The 12,342-nt window shown below is 52.0% G+C and overlaps 5 protein-coding genes across 6 annotated transcripts; 1 reads left to right on the forward strand and 4 right to left on the reverse strand.

Moving 5' to 3' along the window:
- Positions 1 to 432: 432 nt before the first annotated feature.
- Positions 433 to 874, reverse strand: LOC138778132 (histone H3). Its single transcript, XM_069956388.1, has one exon. The coding sequence runs from the start codon at positions 861 to 863 to the stop codon at positions 453 to 455; it is 411 nt and encodes a 136-aa protein (XP_069812489.1). The 5' UTR covers positions 864 to 874; the 3' UTR covers positions 433 to 452.
- A 750-nt stretch (positions 875 to 1,624) lies between these two features.
- On the reverse strand, positions 1,625 to 2,358 carry LOC138778145 (histone H1B-like). Of its 2 annotated transcripts, XM_069956405.1 has the most exons (2): positions 1,745 to 2,358; positions 1,629 to 1,702 (listed from the first exon to the last, which is right to left on the reverse strand). In XM_069956405.1, the coding sequence occupies exons 1-2, from the start codon at positions 2,330 to 2,332 to the stop codon at positions 1,658 to 1,660; spliced, it is 633 nt and encodes a 210-aa protein (XP_069812506.1). In that variant the 5' UTR covers positions 2,333 to 2,358; the 3' UTR covers positions 1,629 to 1,657. The 2 variants fall into 2 exon arrangements, with proteins under 2 accessions (XP_069812505.1, XP_069812506.1); XM_069956404.1 differs by having other exon boundaries at positions 1,625 to 2,358.
- A 2,603-nt stretch (positions 2,359 to 4,961) lies between these two features.
- Positions 4,962 to 6,268, reverse strand: LOC138778122 (histone H2A type 1). Its single transcript, XM_069956378.1, has one exon. It carries the CDS (start codon positions 6,254 to 6,256, stop codon positions 5,864 to 5,866), a length of 393 nt encoding a protein of 130 aa, XP_069812479.1. The 5' UTR covers positions 6,257 to 6,268; the 3' UTR covers positions 4,962 to 5,863.
- Positions 6,269 to 6,549: 281 nt separating this feature from the next.
- On the forward strand, positions 6,550 to 7,051 carry LOC138778125 (histone H2B 1.1). Its single transcript, XM_069956380.1, has one exon. It carries the CDS (start codon positions 6,576 to 6,578, stop codon positions 6,954 to 6,956), a length of 381 nt encoding a protein of 126 aa, XP_069812481.1. The 5' UTR covers positions 6,550 to 6,575; the 3' UTR covers positions 6,957 to 7,051.
- A 1,031-nt stretch (positions 7,052 to 8,082) lies between these two features.
- Positions 8,083 to 8,449, reverse strand: LOC138778137 (histone H4). The gene has a single exon (XM_069956392.1). The coding sequence runs from the start codon at positions 8,439 to 8,441 to the stop codon at positions 8,130 to 8,132; it is 312 nt and encodes a 103-aa protein (XP_069812493.1). The 5' UTR covers positions 8,442 to 8,449; the 3' UTR covers positions 8,083 to 8,129.
- Between the last annotated feature and the right edge of the window lie 3,893 nt (positions 8,450 to 12,342).

Here is a 12,342-nt window from a genome sequence, read left to right on the forward strand (position 1 = left end):
GGGGTTCTACTAGATAGGACTGGACCCATGTCTTGTATCTTAACCTTGTCATTTGGCCCTTGTGTCCCTATTGCTCATTAGATTGTAACTGGCCATTCCTTTGGCACCTCCTGACATCACGTGTTCTCTTCTATAGAAACCTGACCCGGGTCACAGTTGTCAGGAGACGGGCGTGGGGAGGGGGGAGACTGATCTCCTGTAACAGCCACAATAGACACTGCAGTCACCGGAGAACAGCACCGAGAACATTTATCTAGCACGTGTTATAACACTATAGTGAATACATCTAGCTCAGCGCAGAGAGGGTTAACGACAGCAGACTGACGTGTGCTGGGGGAAGGAGAAGGGGGTCGGGGACATGTAAGGCGGAGTTCGGGTTCTGCTGCTCTTTAAGGGAGGATTTGGTGGCTCTGAAAAGAGCCTTTGTGGTGTATGCGGTGCCCGGGGCAGATCTAAGCCCTCTCCCCACGGATCCTGCGGGCCAGCTGGATGTCTTTGGGCATGATGGTCACCCTCTTGGCGTGGATAGCGCACAGGTTGGTGTCCTCGAACAGGCCCACCAGGTAAGCCTCGCTGGCCTCCTGCAGGGCCATGACCGCCGAGCTCTGGAAGCGGAGATCGGTCTTGAAGTCCTGGGCGATCTCTCTCACCAGGCGCTGGAAGGGAAGCTTGCGGATCAGCAGCTCGGTGGACTTCTGGTAGCGGCGGATCTCACGGAGGGCCACTGTACCGGGACGGTAACGATGCGGCTTCTTCACTCCACCTGTAGCGGGAGCGCTCTTCCTGGCGGCCTTGGTGGCCAGCTGCTTGCGGGGAGCTTTCCCTCCGGTGGACTTACGGGCTGTCTGCTTGGTTCTGGCCATTATGCTCTATAGACGGGCACAACTGAGATGTGATGGGAGCGGAGGAAAAGGCAGAGCATTTATAGTGCTGGTGTCCTGCTCATTGGCTGCTGTAAACCACACCCCCTGAATCCCATTGGCTAATTTATACATCCACGAGCCCGCCAGAACATAGCTGCTGCTTTTGGTCGGTAATATCTATTCAGGAGGGGCGGACCCATCCGGCCCTCTCAGCGGGTGGAAGGAACTCCCGGTAACAGCGCCCTCCCCCGTGTTCCCTCATCCATTAATCGGTGACGCGTCTCGGGCGTTCACACTGATTAACCGAATGCCTCTACAATATATAGTGCATGCTCACAGCGGCCCGAATCAGTAGTCTCCTCACATCCCGTCTGTTTATTACAGCAGGCTACAATCGTGGTGTACTCACATGACAGCTACATTGTGTTACAGTATAACAGCGACACCTTGTGGCGAGAGCTTCGAGTTCTAATGGCTGCAGGTTACCACCACACTGTAACAAGTGCTATTTTCTCTTATCCCAAATACTGACACTACAAAGTGTTATAGCGGCACAAATAGATACAAGTGCGCGCGGTTGGTTACTGACTGATGTTATGGAAGTGGCTCTCTTATCTGCCAGAAGGGGAGCTAGACCCTATGGACCGCGCTTGACTGGATATTGTGACGTCCTACAGACGGGGAGGGAGTGTAGACACTAGTTTATGTGGGGGAGGTCATAAAGCTCTGCCGGGAGGAGGTGGTGGCTCTGAGAAGAGCCTTTGTGGGGGTAAAGTACAGGGCGAGGCTCCCGATTATTTCTTAGCTGCGCTCTTCTTGGCAGCCTTGGGTTTGGCGACCTTCTTAGCCGGGCTCTTCTTGGCAGCCTTGGGTTTGGCGACCTTCTTAGCCGGGCTCTTGGCAGCCTTGGGTTTGGCCGCCTTCTTAGCCGGGCTCTTGGTGACTTTCTTGGGCTTGGGAGCAGCCTTCGGCTTCTTGGCCGCTTTCTTGGCGGCGGCCGCTGCAGGCTTCTTGGCCTTTTTCGGGCTCTTGGCCGCGCTCGGAGCCTTCTTCGGCTTCTTAGGAGATTTGGCCACTTTCTTGGCTGCGGCAGGCTTCTTGGGCTTGGCCGCCTTGTCCTTGGTCTCCTGCTGCTGCTTCTTGTTCAGCTTGAAGGAGCCGGAGGCGCCGCTGCCTTTCACCTGGAGCAGGGTCCCCTTGGTCACCAGCCCCTTGATGGCCAGCTTCAGGCGGCTGTTGTTCTTGTCTACATCGTAGCCTCCGGCAGCCAGAGCCTTCTTCAGGGCCGCCAGGGACACCCCGCTGCGCTCCTTGGAGGCAGACACGGCTTTGACGAGCAGCTCGGACACGCTGGGACCGGAAGGTTTCTTGCTCTTCTTGGCGCCCCCCGCAGGAGACTTCTTCGGCTGCTTCTTGGTTTTAGCGGCCGGTTCGGCGGGAGGAGCAGCGGCTGGCGCGGTTTCTGCCATCGTGTGATCGGTTACAGGAAAAAGTTATCCTGGAAGATAAATGCTGAGGCCGCAGCCGCCAGCGCTTCTTATATGTACAGCGGCCGCCTGTGATTGGCTGCTAAACTGCCATCGGCCTGAGCTGCTATTGGCTGACACAGAAAACAGGTCCCGCCCCCATCCCGTCCAAGTCTCAGCTCTTCTCCGCTCACCCCTTGTGTTTCCCTGCCCGGGAGAAGAGCCCTTTCTCGGTTAGAACCGGACAGGTGATCTCGCTTTCTCCCTGATTCCCTCTTCCCGGACATCCTCCCTGACCGATTATGCCCGTCACGGGCGGAGGTTCTGGGCAGGAGCCGGGAGGAGACCCCGGGATCTCCGCCATAAGTCTTGCCGGACTGCACATCTCTGTGTATCCGGGAGGATAAATCCGCTGCGGCGGCTCCTTCCTTCTATTCCCGGCACCGGTCACCGTCACACGGATCTTTTCTACAATTCCCACCGTCCTGGAAGCTGAATGGACGATGCGGGGACGGCCTGGAGCTAGGGAGAGCCCGGGAGGGTAACACAGGCGGCGGCTTCGCTCCCTGCCCGGTCATGTATAAATATAGTGTATAATACGGAGGATTCCTGCCGTAACTAGTAAGACTAAAGAAACTTCCCCCAGCACTAAGCACTTGCTGCTGCTGCTGCTCTACAAGAAGAGGAGGGACCCCGGAATTCCAATAAAATGGTACAGTGCGAAATATCAGGAGAATTGTATTTAGCGCATGCGCCACTTCACTTCTGCCATAGGTTCTGCAGAACCCCTGGCTATAGGGACGTCTCTGCAATGTAAGTGTATATGAGTTAGTGACGTCACTGTACCGATCTTTTATAGGCAATAAGTATCTACCCGTTGCTGCAGCTCACACGTCGGCCTTCCTCAGGGTTATGGCTGTTGTTATAGATCGCCCCCTTCTATAAGTTAAACCTGATGTCCAAACGCCCCTGATTGGTTGGTAGCTTTTGAGGCATTACAGGCATATATGTCATTATTCTCCATGTGATGGGATTTCTTGTTGGATTTAGATAAAGTTATTGTGGATTTTGGTGTCTTTATTGGTGGTTTCTTTCGTGTTCTTTATTAGTATTAATGGTTTTCCTGCCGATTCATAGAAAGGTGAATAGTTATAAATCAGCATTGATCCCTCAAATGACTCTGGGAGTTTCTGTATAATCCCGGGACATAGGGCGGCCTTGTGTTTCCTCCGTATATTATACTGATGTTCTCTCTTCCTGCCCTCACTATATAAATAATATAACTACTTTGCTCTTACAAAGGAGTTATATATTCCCTATACAGTGTATTGATTATTAATATTCCTGCAATGGAAGAAACCTTTAGGTGATAGGACTGATACATTTGGGTTCATTGTGGGTTTCGAGAGAATCAACAACAAACAAGTTCAGCAATAAGGACGATAGTGAAGGAGAGGAGGAAACCACAAGGAGGGAATCATTATTGGAGAAGAAATAAAAGGGAGAAAAACGAATAGAATAAATAATCTGAATATCCCGATCAGAACGACATACAATAAAAATAGTAACCAACTAAAACGGATTGTAAGAGACCCTGGAGCATAGTAAAGCAGGAAAAAGTATGAGGAGAATTGTTACCCCCGTATACACCTATTATTATTATTACTATTATTATTATTATTATTAATAATAATAATAATAAAGACAGCCGTTATACTGTACAATAATCAGGATTTGACACTAGGAGAACTTTTATACCAACCCCCCTCCCCCTTCTCCGTATTGACCTTAATGCTTATTTGAAACTATTCACCTTTCTATGAATCGGCAGGAAAACCATTAATACTAATAAAGAACACGAAAGAAACCACCAATAAAGACACCAAAATCCACAATAACTTTATCTAAATCCAACAAGAAATCCCATCACATGGAGAATAATATAACCCAGGGAATAGGCCGAGCACAGTGGCTAGAAATAGAACAGTCTGACTACTCATCAGAACTACAACAAGTGGTCAGAAACAGAGCAGGAAGCCCGTCAGCGCTTTCTACCATGTGTTACCTCTATGTACCACAAGATGGCAGAAACAAAACATAATAACATTACAGAACAAGGTAGGTCCTTCCCTGCCACTATGGAGATCACCTCAGTCTGAGCACTTACTGTGCAGTCACTGTGCTGGGAGAGAGAAAGGAGAGAGAGAGAGAGAGACGCACTCTAACAAATCCTCAGCTCAACAATAGCATCAACACACAGCAACATATAGTAATGAATCACCAATGCAAGTGTGGCTATATGCATGTACATAACATCGTGTACAACACATCATGTAGCAGCCATCTGTGCGCAGGGAAATACAGCAGAACACACTGCAACGAACCCTCAGCTCAGTAATAGCAGCAATATATAGTGATACAAAGTAATGAGATACATAGTGAATAGAAGGTACAACAACTAAAGGTAGGTAATAGAAGTACAAGGAGCCCTGTGCAGTATGAGTAATGGGAGGAAAAGACAACTCTGCTCCCGGTAACAGCACAAAGTAACGAATCCTCAGCTCAACTATAACACTGGCACAAACAACAAATCAACACTGCTGTTCTCTATCGATTTATGTTTATTAGTAATTATTATGAGATGAGATGTGGGGAAACAATGAATTATAGGCAGGTGTGTGTACCGGACATGGGGGATGTGAGGGTCTCAGCAGGTATATAGGAGACATAGAAGTGATGGTCCGGGGTTATTGGGGGCTGTTGGGGGATCAGGATTTCTCTACTGTGACTGCTGAGCTATTACTGCCTTCTATTTATGAATGGGAAGTTGTTACGTCACTCCTGCCGCTCGGTTACACACAATGCGGTTATTTCCATTATTACTTTGCGTCTATACAATTAGGTGAAAGTTCCGATTCCCGCCTGATAAATGTAACAGCCGCCGCCCATTCCCCAGCACAGTATGCGGATACAGGCCGCCCCCTGGCGGAGAGAGAGTGTAAGTGCCGGGATTAACCCCTAAGTGTCTGCTGTGTAAGAGATCGCCCAGGACTACATGTGGTGGCTGTGTGATGTGCGCGGCGCTGTGCTCCGGTGACTGCAGTGTATCCCCCCCGGTGTCATCAGTCTCCTGGCAGCTAGGACGTGGTCACTGTGATCGGAGGAGGAGTGGTATCTGAGCAACAATAGGAGCCAGAAATACAGCGGGGACTGAAGGGTTAACACTGCGGGGAGCTTTGTGCTGCTGATAGCCGTACAATGAGCGGGAAATACAAACCGTCCAACAGCCCGGATACTGCGCGCTGATCCCCGGGGAAGACGAGACTTCTAGTAACAGGGAGGAGCCGTCACTAGAGGTCAGTGTCATTTACTAGTAACAGCGCCCCCGTCTGTATGCGGCAGCGCCGATACCCTGCAGCCTCTACCAGTCATGTGTTATATGTAATAATAGCGGTGACAGCTCTGTATGAGAAGGTGGGTGGCTCTTAGAAGAGCCTTTGGGGATGCGGACGGTACCGGATGGATGAGCGGAGCTCACTTGCTCTTGGCCGCTTTGCTGCTCTCGGTCTTCTTGGGCAGCAGCACGGCCTGGATGTTGGGAAGGACGCCTCCCTGGGCGATGGTCACCCCACCCAGCAGCTTGTTGAGCTCCTCGTCGTTGCGGACGGCCAGCTGCAGGTGACGGGGGATGATGCGGGTCTTCTTGTTGTCCCGGGCGGCATTGCCGGCCAACTCCAGGATCTCAGCGGTCAGATACTCCAGCACGGCGGCCAGGTAGACCGGAGCGCCGGCGCCAACCCTCTCAGCGTAGTTTCCCTTGCGGAGAAGCCTGTGCACACGACCGACGGGGAACTGCAGTCCTGCCCGGGAGGAGCGGGTCTTGGCCTTAGCACGGACCTTGCCTCCTTGTTTGCCGCGTCCAGACATTGTCGAGCTCGTGCGCTTTCACGATCAGATTCCCTCGCCCGGCGTCTGCGGCTTTTTATACTTCCTTGCTCCGCCCTCCGCCTCCTGTCATTGGGTAGATTTGAATCCGGCCAACGGGCAGCCTGCTTGTAGGTACGCCAATAGCCGGCTGTGGGCGGGGATTATGACGCGCTCCCCGGTCAGGTGACTCTCTCCTCCAGTAGAGGGTCGAGCAAGCGGCAGCCCTCATTTGCATGGGCTGGGTATAAATAGGGCTGCGGCGGGAGGGGAGAGCAGCATTCTTCTCTGTCCCAGTGAAGGAGGATTGTGAGTGATCATCATGCCTGATCCCGCCAAGTCTGCCCCAGCGCCCAAGAAGGGCTCCAAGAAAGCCGTGACCAAGACCCAGAAGAAGGACGGCAAGAAGCGAAGGAAGAGCAGGAAGGAAAGCTACGCCATCTACGTGTACAAGGTGCTCAAGCAGGTCCACCCTGACACCGGTATCTCCTCCAAGGCCATGGGCATCATGAACTCGTTCGTCAACGACATCTTCGAGCGCATCGCAGGGGAAGCCTCTCGCCTGGCTCACTACAACAAGCGCTCTACCATCACCTCCCGGGAGATCCAGACCGCCGTGCGCCTGCTGCTGCCGGGAGAGCTGGCCAAGCACGCCGTGTCCGAGGGCACCAAGGCCGTCACCAAGTACACCAGCGCCAAGTGAGCGGCTCGCCTCCTGCCTCTTCTCTTATCACCCCAAAGGCTCTTCTAAGAGCCACCCACGTTGTCTAGAACGGAGCTGGAGCTTCTCCCGTAGTCGTATCTAATTCAGCTAGTTCGTTTTCCTTTTTCTGTTTTTCTTAACTGATCTACGTGTTCAAGATGTTGATGAAAAATATGTCCTGTATATGGTAAGATTTCCTTTACTATGTAGCGGTGTGATATATGGGAGAACAGCGACACCTACTGTCACTGCTGAGTTATTACTGCATAGTATTTATGAATGGGAAGTTCTTACGTCACTCCTGTTCGGTTACACACAATGCGGTTATTTCCATTTTTTACTTTGTCTCTATACAATTAGGTGTAGGTTCTCATCCCCGATTTCCGCCTAATAAATGTAACAGCCGCCGCCCATTCATCAGCGCAGATCGTGCTGACTTCTCTCATTGTTTCCCCCGTTACAACGGACACCGATGACATGCCTGCATAGTGCTTAGCTTACTATACTGCACAGTGACGCTGCCACCTGCTGGCTGTGGTGGTATTACATCGCTGAGCAGTATTATAGCCTATAGCCCCGGCACAGCATGTTGAGGAGCCCGCCCGCTATTCTTGCAGTGCCTTTTATTTCAGGAGACCGGAGCTACATAACTACAGTACATTCCATATACGTGTTTTCTGCTCCACTATCCCAATGACAAAACCGGAATATGAGAACTCTGTCCTTGGGGGCGGTCTTGTGCGTTTTTGTATTATATAAGCTTTCCCCCAAAAACAATTATCCCCCTTGCCGGGTTATATTGAGTGCTGACAGTAAAGATAAGCAGGAGGAGAGCAGTCAGTATAGAGCTCCGACATCTCTATTATGTATGGGAGTCAGACCGACTGCGACCAAACAAAGAACGGGTGTGCGACGGGCGGGAATTTTGAAATTCAAAGCTCAGTTTTAGCACCATCTACAGGTGACTGATTTTAGTGGTGGATCTTTTCACTCGGTTATATATGTATAATGTTTAATCTTGATTTGTTCACAAACCCCATATTGCTGCCCCTCCGAGACTGCACACTGCCAACCACAGCAATGGTTCCCAGGAATTGTAGCCTCTTATAGAAGACGTGGGCGGCTCTGAAAAGAGCCTTTGGGTTGTGGAGATGGAGCCGAATGGGAGCGGAATTAACCTCCAAAGCCGTAGAGAGTGCGGCCCTGGCGCTTGAGGGCGTACACCACGTCCATGGCGGTGACGGTCTTCCTCTTGGCGTGCTCGGTGTAGGTGACGGCGTCGCGGATCACATTCTCCAAGAAGACTTTCAGGACACCGCGAGTCTCCTCATAGATGAGGCCGGAGATTCTCTTGACGCCTCCCCTGCGAGCAAGACGGCGGATAGCGGGCTTAGTGATGCCCTGAATGTTATCCCGGAGCACCTTCCTGTGCCTCTTGGCGCCGCCCTTACCGAGACCTTTTCCTCCTTTGCCGCGTCCAGACATTCTCTGAGCTGTAAAGAAACAACTGTAAGAGAACGCGCTTAGAGTCCTTGCTTATATAGGAAATAGGCGGACCTGACAGAGAACTGAGTATATGATCCACACTGGGGGCGTGTCTTTTTTTTTTTTTTTTTTTTTGCACTGAGCTTTCAGCCCCGCCTACTCTCCGTTGATTGGCTGAACACAGATGTAATGTTGATATTCTCTTTCCCGCCTATTCTATTACTGTCGCCGCCATTTCCCTCTTCTGATGCTATTATGTCCGTTATTAGTGGGGTCAGGGCCGCTATGGCCGGGTGGGGTTCATATAGGTTTTAGGATTTCTGGGGCTGATGCTTGTTTGTTCCCTTGTACAGATCAGTGGGGTTCCCCGTGTATCTCCCTCCGGGCTCTGTGATGCTTCAGCAGCCGCCGTGATCTCCCGGTGTGGCGCCCCCTGGTGGCCGGTGTTCTCCTATGATGCAGCGCGGCCTCCCCGCTCCCGGGCGGTGGTTTCTGGGATGGGGGATACTGGGGTGCGATGACTATTAGTGACAGTACTTGCCGCTTTCTGGGTCGCCGCTCCGGACATGCAGGGGTTAGGGCAGATTTCTGGCGAGGTGCTCGGTGCTCACACTCAGCGCTGCTGCATGGACGTGGCCGGAGCTGGACATTACATTAGCGGCCGGAGGTCACATATAGCACAATATAGCCGCTGGTTACCGGGACAATCCGCCAGGAGGCAGCACTGAGCTGTGACCTCCTCCCTGTGCCCGGCTCCGGCATTGTCAGCGCCGCTTCCCCCTATTCTCCTATATACTTATCCTAGTCTAACATTGGCTGCAGTGCTGGAGGAGCTGCGGGCGGGGGCGCTGTCCTGGCTATGGGGACGTTGTGGAGTTGATGGGAAATCTCAGCGAGTGAAGCTACAATGTATCTCTGGACCCCAAAGTACAATGTAACGTCTAACCTTCCCCTCTGTAGATGAGATACATTGTATCCATTCTCTCCTTCCTTGTTACAATGTCATTTATTGTCCGTCTGTAGATACGACACAATGATACAGGCTGTGGGGATAATAAGTAGTACAATAGCGCCACCGTGTGGTCACTATAGAGAACTGTTCAGTGCCCACATAGTTTACCAGGCACGGACTTTGGCATATTCACATTGGACGGTTCCATCCTGAGCTGAAATCCCGCACCCAGCCAGTTAGAGGGAAGGGGAGGCCCGGCCTCTATGGGTGATTACAAACCACAGCTCATCCCTGGATCTGACCACACTGACATAATAAGACTAGAAAAGCTGCCACATATCTGAGCTTAACTAGCGGGGGAAGGGATTTCTGACCATCTAATCTACCCCTAGATGTATAAGCCTGGTACACAGGGACTGGTTGGCACATCTCTGCCTGTCACATAACTCCCTAAGGGCCCTGTTCCAGGGAGTGATGATTGGCCGAATCGGAATAGAGACAACGATCAGCTTTGTCATCGGCTGATCGTTGATATAGGTTAGGACCTATATTTGTCGGGCGCCGACCGCACACTGCTGCGTGGAATAGCGGTGCGAGGCCGGCGACTAACGATTTACATTACCTATGCAGGGTGCAGGGCTCCTCTTCTCCTGCTTCTCCCCGGGTCCCGGATCCCGCGCGCTCCAGCGTCAGGGCGGCCTGTCTCCACTCAGCCAATCACTGGCCACAGCGGTCCCACCCAGTGATTGGCTGAGTGGCCTGTCAGCCGAGACAGGCTGCCCTGACGCTGGAGGAGCGCGCAGGACCCGGGAGAAGAGGAGCCCTGCACCCTGCATAGGTAATGTATACTAGTTAAGCTAGGACTGCAAGGACATCAGTAACAAGGTCCCTGCAGCCCTTGTTTAACGATAACCAGGCCGTGGAATTGGCCCAGTAAACGAGCGCTGATCTAGCAGAACGGCGCTCGTTTATGTTCACACTACGTATATGTCCGGCCGCATATCTTCGCGGCCGGACATATACGTGTTAAACTCCGGCCGGGGATTTACGTAAGTTGCGGCCGGCTACGTACGGTCCGCGAACTTACGCCCGTAGTCTACTTACGCTTCCCGAGCGCCCTACGTTGCGATCCGACAGCGGTCTTTTACTGGGATATCTTCGGCTAGCCCCGGACACCCCACAGAACCTTTTGGATCGGCAAAGAAAAGTGCAAAAATGAAGAAATCGCCACTACGTACGGGACCGCATGTTACGCTACGGGCGTAAGTTACGGCATTTTCGTCCTCAAACAATGGTCTGGTTCCTTTTTTACGGCGCAGCGTACGATCCGGGCGTAAGTTCTTACGTAGTGTGAACTGTGCAGCCGTACATCGTATACTTTCCATACTTACGCAAACTACGTAAGTCTCCGGCCGCTTATTCACGGAACGCTATACGTTCGGAGACTTACGTAGTGTGAACATAGCCTAAGGGTACGTTTATACAGACAGATTTATCTAAAAGATTTTGGAAGCCAAAGCCAGGAATGGATTTTTGAAGAGAAGTAATCTCACTCTTTCCTTTATGACCTGTTCTCTCTTTATAGTCTGTTCCTGGTTTTGGCTTCAAAAATCTGTTAGATAAATCTCTCTGCACTATTACTCTTGTCTGCCGGGATCTGCAGCTGTGTGCCTGCTATGGAGCTCATATAAGCCCTTTAACCCTTTTAATCTAACATGCTGATATGTCCCCATTGCACAGGAGAAGCCAAGAAGGAAGGTTTGTCTTTTACCTTCCTTCCTGGCGCTGTTCCGGTGCAGTTTGTTGTGTGCTCCATGGTCAGGTGAGACCATTAGGAGCACTGCTTTGTGTTTTAAAGCATGGACATGTTGGTACTTCTAGTCCTCCTGTATAGAGCTCCTGCTATGTGTCTATAGCATGGACATGCTGGGGCAGGGTTACAGCCAATTATGGATAGTCCCTTGTACCCGCCAACTCACTAAAATACCTGAAAACATGTGCGACCACCATGTTTCGCAAATAATCTGAATTGTCACGGGTCATCAAAGTAGAACAAATTCTTATCAACACATAAATAGAGGGCAGATAACTGTCCTTCGAGGATGTTGGGGTACCTCCAGGCAGGGCCGCTTTAACCAGAGGGCACATGGTGCACGTGCACCGGGCCCACTGGTTAAAGGGCCCCCCCCCGAGTAGGCCGGCAGTTGCTATGTGCGACCAATGCGGTCGCACAGGGCTCCGGCCACCAGCCTGTCAGGGGGGAGCGCCATGGATGGGTAATCTACTTACCCCTCCATGGCGCCCCCTGCAGGGCCCCCCCAGTCCGCCGCTTCCCCAGTCCACTGCTGCTGCGGCGCTTCAGCGCTGCAGCAGCAGCGACACTGACAGAGAGAGAGCCATTGGCTCCCTCCCTGTCAGTCACTCTTGTGGCCGCACTTCCTGCGGTCACAAGAGGCCGCACTCTCCCTCTAGCGCCCGACGTCACTGGAGCATCGGCGCGAGGGTAAGGGGAGTGCAGCCTCTTGTGACTGCAGGAAGTGCGGCCACAAGAGGGAAGAGAAGAGGAACGCGTGGACCTAGGTGAGTAAGTGTTTGTTTTTTTCAATGTTATATAGCAGCTATATACTATTGGGGAGCACAGGGGGCTATATACTATGGGGGAGAACGGGGGCTATATACTATTGGGGAGCACAGGGGAGCTATATACAATGGGGGAGCACGGGGGGCTATATACAATGGGGAAGCACAGGGGAGCTATATACTATGGGGGAGCACAGGGGAGCTATATACTATGGGGGAGCACAGGGGGCTATATACTATGGGGGAGCACAGGGGAGCTATATACTATGGGGAGCACAGGGGGCTATATACTACTGGGGAGCACAGGGGGCTATATACTATGGGGGAGCACAGGGGGCTATATACTATGGGGGAGCACAGGGGGTTATA

Source organism: Dendropsophus ebraccatus, unplaced genomic scaffold, assembly GCF_027789765.1.
Source record: "Dendropsophus ebraccatus isolate aDenEbr1 unplaced genomic scaffold, aDenEbr1.pat pat_scaffold_642_ctg1, whole genome shotgun sequence".
Classification (NCBI taxonomy): domain Eukaryota; kingdom Metazoa; phylum Chordata; class Amphibia; order Anura; family Hylidae; genus Dendropsophus; species Dendropsophus ebraccatus.